This window comes from Tamandua tetradactyla, chromosome 7, assembly GCF_023851605.1.
Source record: "Tamandua tetradactyla isolate mTamTet1 chromosome 7, mTamTet1.pri, whole genome shotgun sequence".
Lineage (NCBI taxonomy): Eukaryota > Metazoa > Chordata > Mammalia > Pilosa > Myrmecophagidae > Tamandua > Tamandua tetradactyla.
This window is the reverse complement of record NC_135333.1, coordinates 37,373,892-37,395,188: the sequence shown is the minus strand read 5'-3', so window position 1 is coordinate 37,395,188 and position 21,297 is coordinate 37,373,892. Positions and strand designations below refer to the sequence as shown.

General features: G+C 41.6%; 1 protein-coding gene across 11 annotated transcripts in view; it reads left to right on the top strand.

The window, feature by feature from the left end:
• The window catches only part of EFCAB6 (EF-hand calcium binding domain 6), a 357,426-nt gene that overhangs the window by 235,618 nt on the left and 100,511 nt on the right, over positions 1 to 21,297 (top strand). For all 11 annotated transcript variants that reach the window (XM_077169111.1, XM_077169107.1, XM_077169109.1 and 8 more), the window contains 2 exons: positions 3,624 to 3,856; positions 16,839 to 16,935. In XM_077169111.1, coding sequence (XP_077025226.1) covers positions 3,624 to 3,856; positions 16,839 to 16,935 — 330 coding nt within the window. The remainder of the gene's footprint in view (positions 1 to 3,623; positions 3,857 to 16,838; positions 16,936 to 21,297) is intronic.

The following is a 21,297-nucleotide window of genomic DNA, read 5'->3' as shown; positions in this document are numbered from 1 at the left end:
TGTTCCTGAGAAATTCTTGGGCATCATTCATCAATAATTTTAAAAGTTCTCATGTTAGTTTAAAGCACTGTTAATTCTGCTGCTCATGACCCAGCACTTTTGTCACCAGTGAAACCATCTTGGCACATGTTAGGGTTACAGACAGCACCAAAGTTGATTGAGTTAGCCTCACTCCCCACCCAACCCCAGCCAAAGATGATTCAGTATGAAAGGAAATAGTCCATGGTGGTGAGGAGGGGTCTGTCAAAGGGAAGTCGCCCTCCCTGTGTGGTGAGGAAGGCAGGAATAAAGTTGCCCTTGGTGATCTGGGACATGCCCTGGGCATGGTTCCATGTGGCCCAGGTGGGTTCAGTTTCCCTCGAGGTCACCTGGAGGCTGAAAGGGCCCCATGGTGTCCATCCTGATGGTTCCTCTGCAGGTTCAGACAAACCAGATCATTCTGCAGTGCTCCTCTGTGACAGTATTCTCACCTCACCATCTATCCTGGACATGATCAGAGCGTCATCCCGTTTGCTCTTAGGATGAGCTCCGATCCTACCTGACTGGCCCACAGGGCCCCAAGGCTCTGCTCTGGCCTCCCCACTCTCTCCAGCCACATCTCAGACCCTGCCCTCCACCTGCTCCATGCACCAGCCACTCTCAGCACTCCCCTGCAGGACTTTACCCACTCTGCTCCTTAGCTGGGGTTCCTGTTCCTCTCGCTTTGCCCAGCTAACTCCTACCCAGCCTTTGGCCCTTCTTGAACCTCTGGCCCTTTAGATCTGCTGCTGGACATTCCCATCACACCCCGCATTTCCTCTCACAGCATTAAACATGCATGGAAGTGTGATGAGGTTAAACTTTTAAGTCCTTTAATAAGGACAATTTGCTTATGATAACCCCAGAGCCTGGCGCACAGTAGGTGGTCAGTGTTTGCTGAATGAGGGAAAGCCTGCATGCTGCATGCCAGGCAGAGCAGGGAACGTTTACATTCATGGCCTCTTTTGCTATAAGCCCATGCCTACCCCATCAAGTAGGGATTAGTGTACCCATTTTTCAGTTAGGAAAACTGAGGGTCAGAAATGGGGAGAGACTTATCCTAAGTCACACAGCCAGGAGATATTACAGCCAGGAGTTGAAACAGCATCTGTTTGATGCCAAAGCTTTTGCACTGCCTAACAAAATTAGGAGGTTTCATTCTGGAATGCTAAAGGCTGAGATCTGGGAAACAATTCAAGTGTATGAACTGGTGAAGATTATCACCATAGGGTCCCATGGCCAACAACGAGGACTGGCCCTGGAACACTCATTCTACATCCTGTGACTGCATTTGCCACACTAAATTGCTGTGACTGGCTCATCTGTCTTTCTTCCCTAATCAACCATTCAAATCCTGATGTAGGGACCAGGTATTAGGGACTGCCATGTCCTTGAGCCAACAGAGTGCTTGGCACCTAATAGGGGTTCAGGAAATGTTTGTGGGATCCTCCACACCCAAGAGCTTTATCCTACAGATATTTATTGAGTACTACTCTCAGAGCAGGGTCATGATGAGGAACAAAAACAGAGCCCAGCTGTTATGCTGGTGGAAGGCAGTCCACGGACACATAAATCCCTCATATGTTAGATAGTGACACAACAGGGAGAGAGGCCAGAAACTGGTTAGGAGCTGGTGCCACTATGTAGAGAGATGCCTCTCTGCAGAGGTGACATTGGGCAGGTGATGTAAGGCATGAAGCCACGGGCCACACAGATACTGGGGGAGAATCCCCTGAGGTGCTCTGAGGCAGGCTTGGCATGTTCAAAGAACGAGGGGCCTGGGGAGGCTGGAACAGAGTAGGCGAGGGTGTGTATGAGAGGAAGTGAGCACAGAGGGGGTGAGGGGCCTGCGGGCCTGCCCAGGACTTGGGTTTGACTCTGCTTGAGGTGGGGGCCAACAAGGTTGAGCAGAGGAGTGATGGGAGCTGCCTGACTTGTGCTGAAGGCCAAGGATGGAGGCTGGGAGCCTGCCATGGGCTTGCTGCAGGAACCCAGGCCCTTGGGAAAGGGTTGAGGCACTGGGATGAGGAGAAGTGGTCCGATTCTGGGTATATTCTGAAGAGAAGTGATGTGGAGTATGAGAGAAAGAGGAATCGAGGATGATACCAAGGAGTTTAGCCTGAGCAACTGGAAAGAAAGAGCTGCCATTTATGAGGATGGGAAAGACTCAGGAGGAGCAATTTGGGATGAGGGAGTGGAGATCAGTCAAAAGTTAGTTCTTGGCCCCAGTAGGTGTGATATTCCAGTGGGATGCCCCCAAAGCCATTGGAAGTATGGGTCTGGAGAGATGGATGGGAGGGCTCGGAGCTGATGAAATGTAGGGAATAGTCAGCACAAAGATGAGCCTTCAGCCCTGAGGTAGTGTCCTCGGACAGGTACCCACAGAGGTGGGGACTCAAGCTCAGCTGGCTATGGGTCTGCCTCCCCGACTGGGTGGGAATGGTTACGTCTCTGAGAGGCCAGCACAGCCTCTTTCAAATGGATTTCTGTAGCATTTAGCATAATGATTGCATAAATCAGGTGTTAGATAATTTTTAGTGGATGACTAAATGAATGAATACAGAGAGAGAGAGATCTTTTCACAGAATCCCAAACCATTTTAGTCAGACCCTGGAATCATAGCAGGTCTTGCTTTATATAATAACCACTCGTGGAGGGAGGATCCTGTACTGAAAGTGCAAGCACAGTATCTCCACAATAAGCAGATAAACTCCATGATGAGGGGGCTGTCTTAGGGCCTGAGGGAAACAAGGGATGCTGGGGCCACACTTGCCCCTTTTCAGCCTGAGACACGCTAGGCCAGTTATAAGTGTTTTGCAGATATTACCGTATTTGACCCCCGTGACACCCTGATGAAGTAGGGACTTTTTGTAATCCCTATCTCACAAAGGAGAAGACAGAAGTATGGAGGGTCAAACAACTTGCCCACCATCACTCTGCCCTGCCTGTAGGTGACAGAGCTGGGATTTGGAGCCCAGTAGACTGCCTCCAGGGGGGCTCTTCATCCTCAGGCAGTGCTGCCTCTGCATTGCAAGTGCCCTGAGCCAGCCTCAGTTTCCTTATCTGCCAGCTGGGAATCACTGTGCTTTCCTTGCAGCATGATGAATGGTTTAAGTGCACCACACACCATGGCCTTGGACATGGCTGGGGTGCAGATTTGGGCATAACTAGATCTTTAGCAGAATCATCGGAGTACTAGCCTCTTGGTGGCTCATTAGTGTGACATTCATCCCATCATTTATTTTCCTGCCCATGCTGGACAGAAATTGCCAAGCATTATTGAAGTTATAAGAAATATTGAGATGAAGATGTTTATATATACTAGAAACTTCCAATATACTACCTTTTTCCCACTTCCAGTACTGGAGATTATTTTTGTTCCTTTTCCTGAACTCTACTTTAAAAGAGGGAGTTTATAATTTCTCAGGGAAAATCAAAACATGGCAAAGCTACTCCTGAAGCAGAGAAATCTCTAAAAGCAGTAGTTGAGACACTGCAATACTGCCCCTTTCTCTGTTTTGAGATGAGTCCGCTTATACTGGGTTCTAAGCACAGCATTAGGGCTCAGAAGAGGGTCTCCTCTTGACATGTGCCTTTTGTTGTAGGACCCCTACTCTGCCTTCTTCAGGGCAGACACCAACAGAGACGGCATAATCAACATGCATGACCTCCACCGGCTGCTGCTGTTGCTCCTGTTCAATCTCAAGGACGACGAGTTTGAGCGTTTCCTTAGCCTTCTGGGTTTAAGACTTAGCATGACTCTAAATTTTCGGGAATTTCTAAACTTGTGTGAGAAGAGAGTGTTCAGAACAGATGACGCGCCTCAAAGACTCATCAGGTAAGAAAGCTGCCCGGTTCCGTATCCTTGTCAGACACCAGCATCTGTGGACGTGAAGCCCAGCAGCTCCACCGACTCCAGACTGGGAGACAGAGAGGGAGTTGCTTCACAGAAACAATGATTTTTTTTTTCTCAGTTCAAGAAAAATCACACAAGGAGCATACCTCACTATAGAAACATTAGAGAACACAGATGATCAAAGTTACATAATCTCACCCCTTTATAGGGCCCCTTTTCCTCTAGATATACATCCAGGCCACAGGTGTGGATTTCGGGACCCACAGAACATCTTATGATCATTGAATGGAAACTGAGAGATTGTCTTTGATAAATGCCTCTGGAGGTGCAGGGATCACTTGCAGCCCCTCCCAGGCAGTGCTGCTTGCCTGCCAGATTCCCCCCTCATCCCAGACCCCCACTCACTCCATACCAGCCTCACTCCAGCGGGTATGACCCTAATATCCAGCTGCATTGGAATTGCTTGTTGTCTCGGCTTCCTCTCAGTGTGATGGCACCCTCCAAGAAGGCAGTAGTTGGGCCTGACATCCAACGTGGTACCTGGGCCATGGCCAAGGCCCTGCTGAGACATGTGAATACTGACACGGATGCATGATGTAGCCACCCAACCCCTCCTTAGCCAATTATTATAATTGTAAGATCAACATTTTATTAAAACATTATCATACGCTATGATAACACAGAGGTGTATTTTCTGATATAATAATAGAGCATCTGAGGGTGACACTTGGCTACGCAGCAGAAGGCCCACTGATCTTGCACTTTAAATGTTTCCCCTGAATTCACATTTTTTGGGAAATTGGTTTTCATTTTGTCTTTTCTAAAAAAAGAAAAAAAGTAAGTAAGAAAATGACTGTAGAATCTTCCTAAGTGACATTATCAGGTGGCACGTGACTTGGACACCTGCATCCAATTGCTCAGGTTCTGAGGAATTTTAATAGAAGACTTGATTGCTTAACATTAAAACAAAACAAAATAATCCTTCCCAAAGAATATTTTTTGGAGGATGTCTGCAGAATGAACATGGGAAATTTCAATCATGAAGCCCAATCTTTCCATTCAATTGACACAACTTATCATTTGTATTTATTCATCCATCCATCAAATATTTACTAAGGGTCTGCTGTGTGCTAGAATTGTCCTATGACCAGGTGGTGCAAAGGATGAGTAAGACTCACCCTCTCCCACCAAGGAGCTCACAGTTGAATATGAGATAGGTACAAAAATAAAATAGCTGTTCTGAAATGGAAGGATGATCAAAGGGCCACGAAAGCACAGGGAGGGGAGGGGCTGAGTCTGCTTAGATCTTGGAATGGGTGTAGGAGCCAGTCAGGTGCAGGTTATGGTTGTACATCAAAGTCCAGGGAACAGAATTTTCAAAAGCACAGAGGCAGGAAAATGTCAGACACAAAATTGGGAGAGAATGTGTGTGCAGGAGCAGCATGTATGGTGGGGCATAAAAGGGCTGGAGAGGCTGAAAGTCTGGGCCGTGAAGGAGCTTCAGTGCCAGGTGGAGGAGTTCATCCTGAATTGGTAGGCAGGGAAGAAGGAGGAGGTTAGAGTCGTATGTTAGAAAGATCCTTCAGCAGCCCCAGAGTGGAGGGTGGACTGAAAGGGGGAAAGCCTGGAGCCCAGTGAGTTCCATCTTAGATCCAGTGGTCTGGGGGAGAGACAGCCCTGAGATCCAGCACCACATCCTGCATTAGAAAGCTAAGCCTTCCCATGGGCCAGACCCTGTGCCTGTTAATACCCCAGGGCCCAGAATGGAAGGTGTGACTATCTGATTTGATGGATAAAGAATGAGGCTAGAGAAAAGTTAGTGACTTGTCTAGAAGGACAAAGGAGATAGATGGGGGAGGTGAGAACATTTGAGCCCAAGGGTCCCTGTTGAAAGGGGCTGCTTTCTCTGCATAGAGAGCTTGCCCTCTTTCACTCTCCCAGCTTCACTGTCCTTCATCAGGTAAACCTAGATGCCAACCCTTTGTGCCTTCTCCATTTGTTCCCTCTGCCAATGGAGGTCGGAGAAGAAGCATTTTTAACCTATATCACCATAACGGAATACTTTTGAAAACCTTGATGGCCCATAATTTTATTCAACAGAGAATGGACATCTTGTTTGCTTCAGAATTGCAAAATATTTTCATTTTTAGATTTATAAATATCAATTGGATTGATCAGTCCAATGACTCATTTAATGTCTGCATAATCTCTTCCCTTTCTATCATTTTGTATACACACCTGCCTTGACCATTTATCCACCTACCATCCATATTAAATACATTTTGGTGCACAAATATCACAAAAGATGAAGGAATACTGATACATTACTTTTAGCAAAATTAAATGGTTCTGGTTCTTGTCACAAAATATTGCAAGTTCATGTCCTTCCTGAATGACTAACTGGATGAAAATTCCAAATTCCCTTTTTGCCTTTAGCAGTATATCGTTCACTTATCAATTCTTGAGTTTGAAAAAATTCATCTAGGATGTTGGCATCTGAAGATTCACAGGCTGATATATCTGGCTTACATATGATCAATTTCACCATATTCATTTGAATCTTGATTGCTATTCTCCATCCCTCTGCATTCATCTTCTGCTACATCAAATAATTGTGGGACATCTTCGACTGGTAGTTTTTTCCTCTTCGCCATTTGGGCAGAAAATAAGACTTTTGACTTCTCAACTGTGTTCAATGAAAGCCAAATAAGACTACAAAGATGGGGTCACTATCTTCTTTTATACCTTCTTGAAAGATACTATAATACTTCGGGCAGTGCAGTAAGAAAACTGAAAAATTATAAAATAGTGGTGATTTATTTCTGTATTTCACTTTCTACTATGTGATTTGTCTTTTTTTTTTTTTGCTTTCCTGTTCTTTTAGTCCTTTTTAGTATAGTTGGGAAAAATTGATTAATAATGAATAAATATTTCTTGGGATAATGGAATAGATATAGGGAAATTAAGAACAATATTACTAAGACCTCTTAATGTATCTTAGATATATAAAAGTGTCCAAAAAATATAGATGGTAATTGCAAGATAGAAAGAATTTTATTCTATTAAAGAATAAGTAAATTTTCTTTCTTTTCTTTGGAAAACCTCCAAGAGAATAAAGTCATGATTATCAATCCTAGTTATTGTATCAGGATGATGATGGCTTTATAAAATGAGTTGAGAGATGTTTCCTCCTCTTCTGTTTTCTGTAGAGAATTAGTATTATTTCTTCCTTAAATATTTCATAGAACTCACCTTGAGTTTTCTTTTATGGGAGGTTTTTAACTGCAAATTCAATTTATTTAATAGTTAGAGGACCAGTCACATTTTCTATTTTTTCTTGAGTAAGCTTTGGTAGTTTGTGTATTTCAAGGAATTGGTTCATTTCATCTAAGTTGACTTTATGGGAACAAAGTTGTTTATAGTATTCCTTTATTATTACTTTAAAGTCTTCGGGATCTTTAGTGATATATCCCTTCTTTTGTTCCTGATACTGGTAGTCAGTGTCTTCTCTCATTGTTTTCTTCATTAGTGTAGCTAAAGACTAATTAATTTTGTTGATCTTTTCAAACAACTACCTTTTTGCTTGATTTTTATCTATTGTTTTTCTGTTTACAATGTCATTGATTTCTTCTCTTGTTCATTATTATTCCTTACTTCCTGCTTCCTTTGGGCTTAGTTTACTTTTATTTCTTTATTTTCTGAAGTTGGCCACTCAAACTTTTTATTTGCTTCCTTTCTTTTTTAATATGAGAACTTAATGCTATAATTTTTCTTTTAAGCATTTATGTACCTGTATTCCACAAATTTGAATAGGAGGAGTTTTAATTTTCACTCAGCTCAAAATGCTTTCTAATTTCCTTTGGGACTTCCTCTTTGACCCATGGATTATTCAGAAGTGTGTTGTTTGGTTTCAAAATATCTGTAGACTCTCCATTTATCTTTCTGTTATTTGTTTCTAGTTTAATTCCATTATGACTAGAGAATATTCTTTGTGTGATTTTGATCCTTTTACATTTTTTAAAGTGTGTTTTATGACCCCATATATGATCTATTTTGGTGAATAATCCAGGTGTACTTGAAAAGAATTTGTGTCTGCTATTGTTGGGTAGAGGTTTTCTATAAATGTTAATTATTTTCTACTTCCTCTATCAATTACTAAGAGAGGAGTGTTTGAGTCTCCTATTTGTCTGTTTCTCCTTTCAGTCCTTTCAGTTTTTGCTTCATGTATTTTGAAAAAATATTAAATTTTATATTATAGTTATTATACTTCTTGTCACAAATATTATATATAATATATAATATTATATGTTATATATTATAGTTACCCAGATATTTACTATTTCTGTTGCCCTTCATTTATTTCTGAAGTTCTAAGTTTCTCTATGACTTTCCCTTCCCTTAAAGAATTTCCTTTAATACTTCTTTTAAGCTAGGTCTTCTTGAGACAAATTCTCTTTGTTTTCCTTCATTGTGAAGGAAAACTTTTGCTTCATTTCTTGAAGGATGGTTTTGCTGAATATAGAATTCTGGATTGACTGTTCTTTTGTTTCAGCACTTTAAAATGTTGTTGCACTGTCTTATGGTTTCTGGTGACAAACGTGTGGTCATTCAAATGGTCTTCCTCCTATATGTAATATGTCATTTTTCGCAGAAATGCTTTCAAGATTTTTTCTTTACCTTTGGTTGTCAGCAGTTTGACTGCGATGTTTGAGAAAGATTTTCTTTGCATTTATCCTTTTTTTTTATTAATTAATGGAAAAAAGAAATTAACCCAACATTTAGAAATCATACCATTCTACATATGCAATCAGTAGTTCTTAACATCATCACATAGATGCATGATCATCATTTCTTAGTACATTTGCATCGGTTTAGAAGAACTAGCAACACAATGGAAAGAGATATAGAATGTTAATATAGAGAAAAGAAATAAAAGTAAAAGTAAAAAAAAACAAACAACAACAAAAAAAAAAACCTATAACTCAGATGCAGCTTCATTCAGTGTTTAAACATGATTACTTTACAATTAGGTATTATTGTGCTGTCCATTTTTGAGTTTTTGTATCTAGTCCTGTTGCACAGTCTGTATCCCTTCAGCTCCAATTACCCATTATCTTACCCTGTTTCTAACTCCTGCTGGACTCTGTTGCCAATGACATATTCCAAGTTTATTCTCGAATGTCCGTTCACATCAGTGGGACCACACAGTATTTGTCCTTTAGTTTTTGGCTGGACTCACTCAGCATAATGTTCTCTAGGTCCATCCATGTTATTACATGCTTCATAAGTTTATCCTGTCTTAAAGCTGCATAATATTCCATCGTATGTATATACCACAGTTTGTTTAGCCATTCTTCTGTTGATGGACATTTTGGCTGTTTCCATCTCTTTGCAATTGTAAATAACGCTGCTATAAACATTGGTGTGCAAATGTCCGTTTGTGTCTTTGCCCTTAAGTCCTTTGAGTAGATACCCAGCAATGGTATTGCTGGGTCGTATGGCAATTCTATATTCAGCTTTTTGAGGAACCGCAAAACTGCCTTCCACAGTGGTTGCACCATTTGACATTCCCACCAACAGTGGATAAGTGTGCCTCTTTCTCCGCATCCTCTCCAGCACTTGTCATTTTCTGTTTTGTTGATAATGGCCATTCTGGTGGGTGTGAGATGATATCTCATTGTGGTTTTGATTTGCATTTCTCTAATGGCCAGGGACATTGAGCATCTCTTCATGTGCCTTTTGGCCATTTGTATTTCCTCTTCTGAGAGGTGTCTGTTCAAGTCTTTTTCCCATTTTGTAATTGGGTTGGCTGTCTTTTTGTTGTTGAGTTGAACAATCTCTTTATAAATCCTGGATACTAGACCTTTATCTGATATGTCGTTTCCAAATATTGTCTCCCATTGTGTAGGCTGTCTTTCTACTTTCTTGATGAAGTTCTTTGATGCACAAAAGTGTTTCATTTTGAGGAGCTTCCATTTATTTATTTCCTTCTTCAGTGCTCTTGCTTTAGGTTTAAGGTCCATAAAACCGCCTCCAATTGTAAGTTTCATAAGATATCTCCCTACATTTTCCTCTAACTGTTTTATGGTCTTAGACCTAATGTTTAGATCTTTGATCCATTTTGAGTTAACTTTTGTATAAGGTGTGAGATATGGGTCTTCTTTCATTCTTTTGCATATGGATATCAGTTCTCTAGGCACCATTTATTGAAGAGACTGTTCTGCCCCAGGTGAGTTGGCTTGACTGCCTTATCAAAGATCAAATGTCCATAGATGAGAGGGTCTATATCTGAGCACCCTATTCGATTCCATTGGTCAATATATCTATCTTTATGCCAATACCATGCTGTTTTGACTACTGTGGCTTCATAATATGCCTTAAAGTCAGGCAGCGTGAGACCTCCAGCTTCGTTTTTTTTCCTCAAGATGTTTTTAGCAATCCGGGGCACCCTGCCCTTCCAGATAAATTTGCTTATTGGTTTTTCTATTTCTGAAAAATAAGTTGTTTGGGATTTTGATTGGTATTGCATTGAATCTGTAGATCAATTTAGGTAGGATTGACATCTTAACTATATTTAGTCTTCCAATCCATGAGTACAGTATGCCCTTCCATCTATTTAGGTCTTCTGTGATTTCTTTTAGCAGTTTTTTGTAGTTTTCTTTATATAGGTTTTTTGTCTCTTTAGTTAAATTTATTCCTAGGTATTTTATTCTTTTAGTTGCAATTGTAAATGGGATTCGTTTCTTGATTTCCCCCTCGGCTTGTTCATTACTAGTGTATAGAAATGCTACAGATTTTTGAATGTTGATCTTGTAACCTGCTACTTTGCTGTACTCATTTATTAGCTCTAGTAGTTTTGTTGTGGATTTTTCCAGGTTTTCAACATATAGTATCATATCGTCTGCAAACAGTGATAGTTTTACTTCTTCCATTCCAATTTTGATGCCTTGTATTTCTTTTTCTTGTCTAATTGCTCTGGCTAGAACCTCCAACACAGTGTTGAATAATAGTGGTGATAGTGGACATCCTTGTCTTGTTCCTGATCTTAGGGGGAAAGTTTTCAATTTTTCCCCATTGAGGATGATATTAGCTGTGGGTTTTTCATACATTCCCTCTATCATTTTAAGGAAGTTCCCTTATATTCCTATCTTTTGAAGTGTTTTCAACAGGAAAGGATGTTGAATCTTATCAAATGCCTTCTCTGCATCAATTGAGATGATCATGTGATTTTTCTGCTTTGATTTGTTGATATGGTGTATTACATTAATTGATTTTCTTATGTTGAACCATCCTTGCATACCTGGGATGAATCCTACTTGGTCATGATGTATAATTCTTTTAATGTGTTGTTGGATACGATTTGCTAGAATTTTTTGAGGATTTTTGCATCTATATTCATTAGAGAGATTGGTCTGTAGTTTTCTTTTTTTGTAATATCTTTACCTAGTTTTGGTATGAGGGTGATGTTGGCTTCATAGAATGAATTAGGTAGTTTTCCCTCCACTTCGATTTTTTTGAAGAGTTCGAGGAGAGTTGGTACTAATTCTTCTGGAATGTTTGATAGAATTCACATGTGAAGCCGTCTGGTCCTGGACTTTTCTTTTTAGGAAGCTTTTGAATGACTAATTCAATTTCTTTACTTGTGATTGGTTTGTTGAGGTCATCTATTTCTTCTTGAGTCAAAGTTGGTTGTTCATGTCTTTCCAGGAACCCGTCCATTTCATCTAAATTGTTGTATTTATTAGCGTAAAGTTGTTCATAGTAGCATTTATCCTTTTTGAGGTTTGCTGAGCTTCTTGAAGCTGTGCATTTATGTCTGTCACCATTTGGGGGGATTTTACAGCTGTTATTCATTCGACTTATTTTTTCTGCATCTGTCTCTTTCTTCTTTCCTTTGGCAGTGCAATGACATCAATGTTTGACATTTTGATTTTTTCCCATAAGTCCCTGAAGCGATCTTCTTTTTTATCTCTGTTGTTCATAGTGGATTATTTCTATTAATCTGTCCTCAAATTTATTGACTTTCTGTCGTCTCCATTCTGCCACTGAGCTAATCCAGTGGAATTTTTATTTCAGTTATTGTATTTTCACTTCTAATGTTTTCTTTTGGCTCAATGGCTTATATATATGAGAGAGAGGGAAAAATAACATGGATTGCCCACACTCTTTGGATCACAGGCACCCCTTTTCCCAGTTCCTCTGGTCAGAGAGAACAATTTTTTCTCAGAGTTTTAGGTATGTTCTTGTCCACTGCTATTGCTGCCACCACCCCAAAAGTACAGTTTTGTGACTTGGCCTCCTTCAGATTAGGACTGGGAGGATAAAAGAAGAAACAAGTGAAAAGGGGAATCCCTCCCTACACACACACAACATACACACACACACACACACACACTGTTTGTCCTCATTTAAGGGCCCTCATTCTTGCTTCTTTAGTCAGAAATACAGACTTTCTCTTGGAGATTTTTCTGTCCAGGTTCACTTCTCTGTTCCAGAAGTAGGGCTGCCCTCCAGTCTAAGTGGAAATATGGGAAAGAAAAACTCACCACAGTATCAGTCATTATTCAGGTTTTAACTTCTCTCTCCATCTTCCTCCTATTTACTTTTTAATGTCTTCAGAGGGTTACTTTTATATTCTGTCCAGTGTTTTTAGCTGTAGTCAGTGGGAGGCATAGGGTGAAGTGTGCTCGCTCCATCTCGCACTGCTGAAATGCTGTTCCCAAGAGCTTCACACAGCTGCCTCCTCACCATTCACATCTCAAACAGAGGCTCCCTGGTCTTCCTAATGAAAGTATATTCCACATCATTCTTGATCACATTCAGTGTGTGATCTCCTTAGTTTTCCATATGTTGTAAGTTCCCCCTCCCCCATCAGAATATAAGCTCCTTGAGGATGTGAACTCATCTGCATTGTTCTTTATTGTGTCTAGAGCAATGCCTAGGAAGTGTTCAGTGCGGATTTGTGGCTGACTCCTGACTTCTAGAAAATGTTGATCTGACTAATGCTCAAGATTCTTAAAAGCCAGGAAATCAGAGAGGAAACAACTGTTGGGAAGGTTAGAGTGGGGAAGGTTAATGTAAGACAGCTATAGAAAAATATCTTGACTTCTCTAGAGGGGACACATATGTGACAATGGGAACGAAGAAGTGGATGGGAAAATAGGTAGGACTCCCTGGGTCAAACATGGGTAACTAAGGAAGTAATCAAGCCATATATCCTACAGGAGATATTGAGATCAGTTTGGATGTTCTGTCTTGGCTGAGACAGCATATGCCCCTCAGGGTCTCTGTGAGGACACTTAATGAGGTCCAGGTGAGTTCCCTAAGGGCAGATAGGATTTAGGAGGAATCTAAAGGTGAAGGCACAAAATATACATTATAATGACTTACAGTCCTTTTAAGCAATAGTTGTAAAAATGCAACATGATCCCTCCAACTTTCCAAAACCTTTGGTGGAAAAGTAGAGGTAGGGGACTGGACTTAGTTGGCCTTTGGGTCCCTTCCCACCCTTAAAATTCCATGATTCTATGAATTCCAGTAGGCAGTTGGAGAGAGATGGAACTGAAAAACAGGTGAGATTGTAGGATTAGTCACACAGATTTATGAGTAAACAATACCAAGATCATGGTTGGAGACATGAGAAGGGATTACTTCTCAGAAGAGTAAATAAACTTTAGGGTAGGAGGAGAGGAAATGAGAGTCAAGGGGAAATTTTCCCAGGGTAAAGGGGGAACTCACACTAACATAGGCATATACTTTCTCGGCTTATCATAGGTGTTTATATTTTTTGTGCCATGAAGGAGACTAAAGAGAATGCAGATGGTTAGTAATGTCACAGGTAACAGAGAAATCCAAAAAGACCCTTGAATTTGACAATATAGAAGGAATTGGTGATTTTAAAGAGGAGAGCCTCAATCAAAGGAGGATCCCAGCCATAGTTTGCCTGTGTGTCCCTCCACTTGGCATAGTGCCCATCACCAGGTCATCTTTTAGGATAGAAAATGAAACTAGGCAAGTCCTCATTTGATTGATTTAAACAATAGCATGGGAAGAGGGAGAAGACCCTACCTGTTTTAGTTCGTGAAAGATATCAGAATGCAATGTACCAAAAATGGGTTGGCTTTTATAAAGGGGATTTATTAAGTTACAAGTTTACAGTTCTAAGGCCATAGAAATATCCAAACTAATGCATCTAGAGAAACATACCTTTACTTAAGAAAGGCTGATGGCATCTGGAACACCTGTGTGAGCTAGGAAGACACGTGGCTGGCATCTCCTGGTCCTTTGGTTTCTGATTTCAAACACCTTCCAGCTTCTGATTCCAGTGGCTTCCTCTCTAAGCATCTCTGGGTCCACACTTAGCTGTTGTAAGGCAAAACTCTGGGTTTCATCTTGTGTCTTAGCATTTCCTGGAGCAGGAGATTTCTTCTCTTCAGGTTCTGGCTATTTCCGTGAGTCCTTGTTTAGCACTAGGCTATTTCTGTTTCCATCTCCAAATGTCTCTATCAGCACTCCAAGCAACTCCAAATGTCTGTGTCTAAGCTCTGTGTCAGCTCTTTTAAGGACTCCACTAAACTCCTCAAGACCCTCCTGGGAGGAGTCACATCTCCATCTAATGAAAAAGTCACACCCACAATTGGACGTGTCACATCCTCATGGAAGCAATCTAATCAAGAGGTCACATCCACAGTTGGGTGTGTCACATCTCCATGGAGACAATCTAATCAAAAGATTCCACCTTACAATATTGAATCAGGATTAGAGGAGCAAGGCTTTTCTGGGGTGCATAACAATTTCAAACCAGCACACAGCCTATTCTGCAGCTAGTCCTCAGCATCCTGCAGGAGTTTTTATTTGCCAAACCATGGAAGTCAAAGATTTACGTAATTCACCAAAGAAGTGCTGCTTTGACTATGATACCCTCTGTGTGTCACATGGTGGGTTTCTAGGGTCACAATGACTACCGTGAATTAGTGACCCAGAGGTACGAGTTGCTGTCTGTCGTCAGGGGTGGTTCAGGAGAGCCATCTGAGAGCAGCACATTTTCTTAGAAGGAATTTTAAGAGGCAGTCATGTGGACAGCAATTATTACTGCTTAATTTGTTGATTCCAGTATCTGGAAGCTGGCTTGCTGTCTGTTTCAGCAAGACTAGCCTTCTTAGGTCAGCCAAAGCTGTAGGCTTTACATCTTGAGGACCTCACTCCAGGCCTGGCACTTTGTTGGCACTCGGGCAATGCAGCATTTGTTGAATGAAATAGAATATTAAATAAAGAGAATTTGCAGAGTAGTAAAGAACAAAGGTGACCCTACCACTATGAAATGTAATATTTAATGGATGTTTTCCTATGAAAACTGAAGGCAGAGGAAGATATCAAAACTATAGTTTCAAATAAAAATTAAGATGGTCATGGAAAAAGTGATGCTGTGGCATCAGAGACCTGGGACTGAATGTCAGCATTCTTAGGGATTAGCTGTACAATTTCAGGAAGGTAAACCTCTCTAAACCAATTTCCTCTTTTTCAAAGTGGGGAGGTAACGCCAACAGTGCTATGAAAATTCGAGAGTATTCCTCTTGTCGGGGACCGACAGTTCCCAGCCCCTACCTGTCATCGGTTCACATGGCCATTGTACCACTGCAAAGCCCTCCGTGTCACACGTTGAGGTTCATAGTCAAGCAGCATCTTCTTGGGGAATTACATAAACCCTTGACTTCCGTGGTTTGGCAAACTAAAATTCTTACATTTTCTCAATTGTCGGCATACTAATTTGCTTTAGATTTTTTTTCCTTATAAGCAGTCCAGTGACAAAAGCATAAATAATGCTTTTTTAAAAAAAAGGGTTATGTGGGGTTTGTTTCCTTTCTCTCCATCTGATTTTCTGGTATCTCTTGAGGAAATATTCATACGAGATTCTATATGGGACCCCAGTCAGATGTCGCTTATTCACCCTTAAGTTAGACTCATTTATCACCAAATGCACATTTAGATAAGTGCATAATCTGAACATAAGTACAGAAATGGTCCCATTTCAAGACACCAGTGCAGTAGCTGTGTGCATGGTTGTTTTGCCAAAGGACATTCTCGAGTGCTTCACTAACTGTAGGGAAAAATATTTGGGATACCAATCTAGGTATGTAGACATTCAGGTTCCCTAAAATTGAGTAATACCCCAAGGAGCAAAGCAACTATAGAGAAAGAAGTAGGAGTGGGTTTTTCCATTTTTTTATACTCCCTTCATTTCTGTTAATAGATGGAAAAATCCCAGGGGAAATCTCAAGTTCCTTTAGCCACAGGTTTCCTTATACTTCACTGTCTAACAAAAAGGCCAACAAAAGCAGGGCCTTTTATTAATGTCTTCGCATCAATCATCCTGAGTTAATATAACATTTGATTACGTGTAAAGCCTACAAGGTTAGGGCCGGCCACAATGGCTCAGCAGGCCAAGTTCTCACTTGCCATGCCGGAGACTCGGGTTCAATTACCGGTGCCTGCCCTTGCGAAAAAAAAAAACCTACAAGGTTGGCTTCTGAAAATTAGCTGAGTTTGAGAAATCTGTAAGTGATGCCCAACCCCATTGTTTCCAGCTGTTTACTTTCATGCATTACCACTCCAACTTGTAAATTCAGAAATAAGTTTTCAGTTGTTTTCTTCCTAAGACATTTAATATTATATTGTTATTTTCCCCTGAGAGTAAATAAACCTTCTTTGTTTTGTGAGCTGCAAAAAAGGTTGAACAGCATTTATCTGAAAGTAAACAAGGATTTGTAAAATTTAAGAAGACTTGTCTAACATGCAGCTGGGGAAATAAGACTGTATTTTAAGAATTAAGTTATACCAGATGTAAAATAAAAGACTTTAACAGTATCTTTGAAACAAATGTTGGGGGGGGGGGGAGGGTAGGGGAACCCCCTGGGAGATCAATGAGCCCATTAAATTTAAAACACATATATTTTTTTCTTTTAAGACCAAAACAGAAGGTTACGGATTCAGAATTAGCTTGTGAACAGGCTCATCAATATCTCGTTACCAAAGCAAGAAACAGATGGGCAGACTTGTCGAAGGTGAGAAAACGATTATTTCCTTAAAAAGAAAGCAAACCTATTTCAGTGTTACAAGATCACTAGGTGATCAAACTGTTCAGATGCAACAATATGTTGAAAAAAATTTTATATTCCCAATTTGGTGACTGACCCCTTTTATTCTTACAGTAATTTTTCAAAATAAATTCTCACATTCAGGGTCAATTGGTGTTTTAGAAAGATAATGACTGTAGGAGTTACATGAATGGAAATACCTGGCATTCCTTCATGTTGGGTATGAATTTAAAATTTAAATGAAAAATGCAACATGCTGTCCTACTTAATTTTACACAATTATAAAGATGCTTTTTAAAGAGCTGTTTCTTCCTGTCTTGCCAAAATATTAGAAAGTGCATTTATAAATTAAATACCATCCACATGCAGCCATATGAATTATGATTATGTTATCAAGATGGGGTTACATCATCTCACAGTGACAGCTATACCTATAAGACAGTAGAGCTGAGTGCATGAGACTGGTTTTGTCCTGAGATCTAGGATGTGGGATCATCATTTTATAATGCATTGAGGACATGATCACCTCATTTTAAAAAGTATTTTAAAACTGCATTTTGGAAGTATTTTCACATTGCTTTGAAGACTGTCTCCAATGGGTCATTCACTGTGTCTGCTTTATCTTGGCATAGGCCCAGTTTGGAGTTCTGTCCTTTAAGTCCTGAAAAGCCCGCAAGCCTACCTCCCCCAACGCAGACAGTCAGCTCTACTGAAGGACAAAGACTGACAAAGGACCCAGTCAACTCAATGAGTTAGCAGAGGGGAACACAGGTCATGAGTGGGGTGTGCAGTTGTGCCAAGTGCCCGGCCTAGAAGAAGCTAGGGGACCAAGGGTGGCAGAGGGACCAGCTGCTCTTGGTTGATCTGTTCCTATAGATCTGAAACAGGAACTTGGGGACCCCGTCCAGCCCAGCAAATCACACAGGTGTGAGCTTCATACAGCCAGCCAGGGCTGGGTGGTCTTTCCCAAGCAGCTGCTGGGCCAAGGGAGCGCAGGGCCAGGCCAGTTCAAACCACAGCCAACACCACGGGGAGAGGGCAGAGCCCTCACTGCCCATGCCACCAGATCCCTTTGACCGTCACTCTCTCTAATGTCTGACATTTTAAAGGAAAAAAGCCTCCCTCCTTTCCTGCCTGCCTCTTCTCTCAGCGGCCCAGCAGCCCTTCCCCTCTCAAGAATCTACACTCTTTGCACTTCTTAGTTCTTTCTCTTCTCCCTGCAGGCCGCCTTCTCAGCCCTGTCCCTGACACTGCTCTCATGGATCACAGCTTCCCCACCCCACCCTCCCCCCTCTGATTTCTTCAGCACACACAGTTGTGTGCTGGCAAGGCCCTGGGATTCGGGTGAACAATGTCAATCCCAGCCTGATGGGCAGCTCACAGGCCAGTGTGGAGCAGAGGACAGAGGGACAGTCAGGGAACAGCAGGGCAGATTCCTGTCATGACAGGGGTCTTGAAGAAAATGAATAGACATCTTGGTTGGGAGGACAGTGGGCTGGGTTCTTTGTCACTGTCATTAAGTTTGCCCTTCTGGAAAGGCAGAGGCTCTGGCTGCCCGCTTTCCAGCGTCACCTCATCTCCTACTATCTCAAGCTGCACCTCTGAGGGTCCTTCTAAGCCTACAACTCCATGCTTGCAACTCCTGCCTCCGAGCAAGCTTGGTACTTGATGTTCTACAAAACCCCCAGCTCCACCCAGGTGTTTAGAGGGAACTGGAGACCCAGAACCTCTGCTGGTGAAAAAGCAGCCTGGGAACTTAGATAAACCTCTTTCTCTTCTTGACTGAGAGGGGTGTGTGGGAAGGGTCCAGTATTGTGTGGAGGTGGGGAGGGAGTGGCCCAGCTTTGCCCTGAGCTGGGCATTGCACTCCTCGCACTCTGCACCAGCTCCCACGCTGCCTCAGGCCCCCACAAGATTCAACAATCCTGCAGGTGTTACTATCCCTTTCGACCCCTTTGTTGTTCTGTTGGCTTTATTTAAATGAAGCATTTGAGGAATTAGTTTTTCATTCTAAGCCTGCAGAAAGCATTATAACACATAAATCAGACTAGATTTCAGCTGTCCAGCTGGTAATAAGACTGGGGTCCCCAGCACAGGCCACTGCTCTTGGCTGTAGGTCACGGCACTGAGCAACCAGGAAAGCCACAAAAGGGCTGAAATCTGCCTCCCTCTTGCTCCATTTCTGCTGAGGACTCACCAGGGAGATCCAATTAAGATCTGAAAGGAGGTGCTCTGTGGTGATACTGCTTTTCAAACCTGAGCAAGGATTTTAGTACTCACTTCTCTTCAAGCAGGGTTACCTGGCTCACCACTACGCCAGGTGAATTCACCTCCAGCTGGAGTCTGAGAGGCACATAGGTGTCCTCTCATTTTGAGTCCGTTGCTTCTGCTCATTTCTGTTTAAGTGTTTTTGAAAAATAAGTTCATTTGTTTCCTCAGCAAATGATTACCATGAATCAACCATGTACTGTTGCAAGGTCCTAAAGACACCGGGCCCCCTAGAGGCATATGGTGTAAGCCCCCGGCAGAACTAGAGAGAGCTGTCGTGGGCTTGGTATAGTGGGGGTACCCAAGAAGAAAAGGTCACTCCTGTTGAAGGAGTCAGGAAAGGTGATACGAGTTAGTCTTAAAAGATGAACAAATTTTTGACAGATGGACGGTGGGGCCAATGGGGATGTTGCTGGGAGGAGAAGGTCAAATAGTTCAGTGGGGAGTATCTGAGGGCTCAGGCAGTGGCACTTTCCGGCAAGGCTGAGGTAAAACAGGCCAGATCACAGTCAGCCTTACGTGCTGGAAGAAGTTTTATAAAGTTCCATGGATCTTTCAGACTTAATGTTTTTAAGCTTAATTATCTTTAAAGGTTGTGAATCTACAGTAGGGTATGTAAAATGTATATTAGCATAGTTTAATTAAAATAATAAATATTGTATTGATAAATTAATATGGATATGATCTACTAAATAATATAAATATAAGATCATAAACTATGTAAATGTTAATGTAGTTTAATTAATATCAAGGTAGTTACCATGTAATGCCTTAAAGAAATAGAGTATTGCCCATACTTCAGATGGGGCATCTGCATACTTTTTCTGTAAAGGGCCAAACAGTAAATATTTTCACTTTGTGGTCATAAGTTCTCTATCACAGCTACTCAAGCAGCCATAAACAATATATAAATGAATGGACATGGTTGGTTTCCAATAAAACTTTATTTATAAAAACAGATTTGTTCTTATAAATCTGGATTTGACCCACAGGCCATAATTGCTGGTCCCTTCCATAGCCACCCCCTTTCATGGCCTTCCTTCCACCCCAGAGGGAACCACTGGCTTACCTTGTGATTGTCATGCCCCTGCTTTTCTATACAGTTGACCAACTTTGTGTGCATCCCCAAATATACTGTTTTGCTTTGCCTAAAACTAAGTACCTGTTAGTTTTGCCAGTTTGTGAACTTTATATGAACAGAATCATATCAATACTTTGTTTTGTGACTTGGTTTGTTAGCTTAACAATGAAGAAAGGAGCATGTCATGCAAACACAAGTTTATCAGGGTGCCCCTTGACAATGTGCATAGCCATACTCCATTCATTCATTTTCACTTGCATGCATGTTCCACAGGTGTTGGTCCACCTACCTCTGTTTCTGGAGTTTTGCTGCTAAGGTTAGCATGAACGGTCTCTGGATGAGACCACCTGGGTTAGAACCCCAGCTCCGCCCCTCATTAGTTGCACAACCTTGATCCAGTCACTTAGTTGCTCTGTGTCTAAGCCATATTATTCTGGAAATGGGAGTGATCATAGCAGTATCTCCCCCATTGGGCTGGTTTGAGCATTTTGCCTGTGAGAGAGTCTAGAAGAGGGTCTGGCCCAGAGCAGGCTCTGTCCAAGTGCTGGCAAGTGCTCTCTTTCTTGTGCCCATTTTTCTGTGCATCCCCTGGGGCACACAGACAGGAGTTCATCTGAGGAACACACCTGGAACAGGTATGTGGGGTCGTGGAGTAAGTGTACGTCCACCTCTTCCAGGTGAGGCCAAACTTTTCCTGCTCCACACCCATCAGCATTGTGAGAGACCCCGTTGTTCCACTTTCTCACCTGTACTTGCGACTGTCAGACTCTGTCATTTTTCTACACTAACTGATGTGTAATAGTAGCTCATTGTGACTTTAATTTATGTCTTGTTGATTATTAAGACTGAGTGTCTTTTCATTTGTCTATTCCTCAATCAGGTTTCCTTTGTTTGTCAAGTGCTTATTTGAGATGCTTATGGTTTTCATAGTGTGTCATTTGTCTTTTATTTCATCAATAGAAACTCTTACTTTGGCCTGG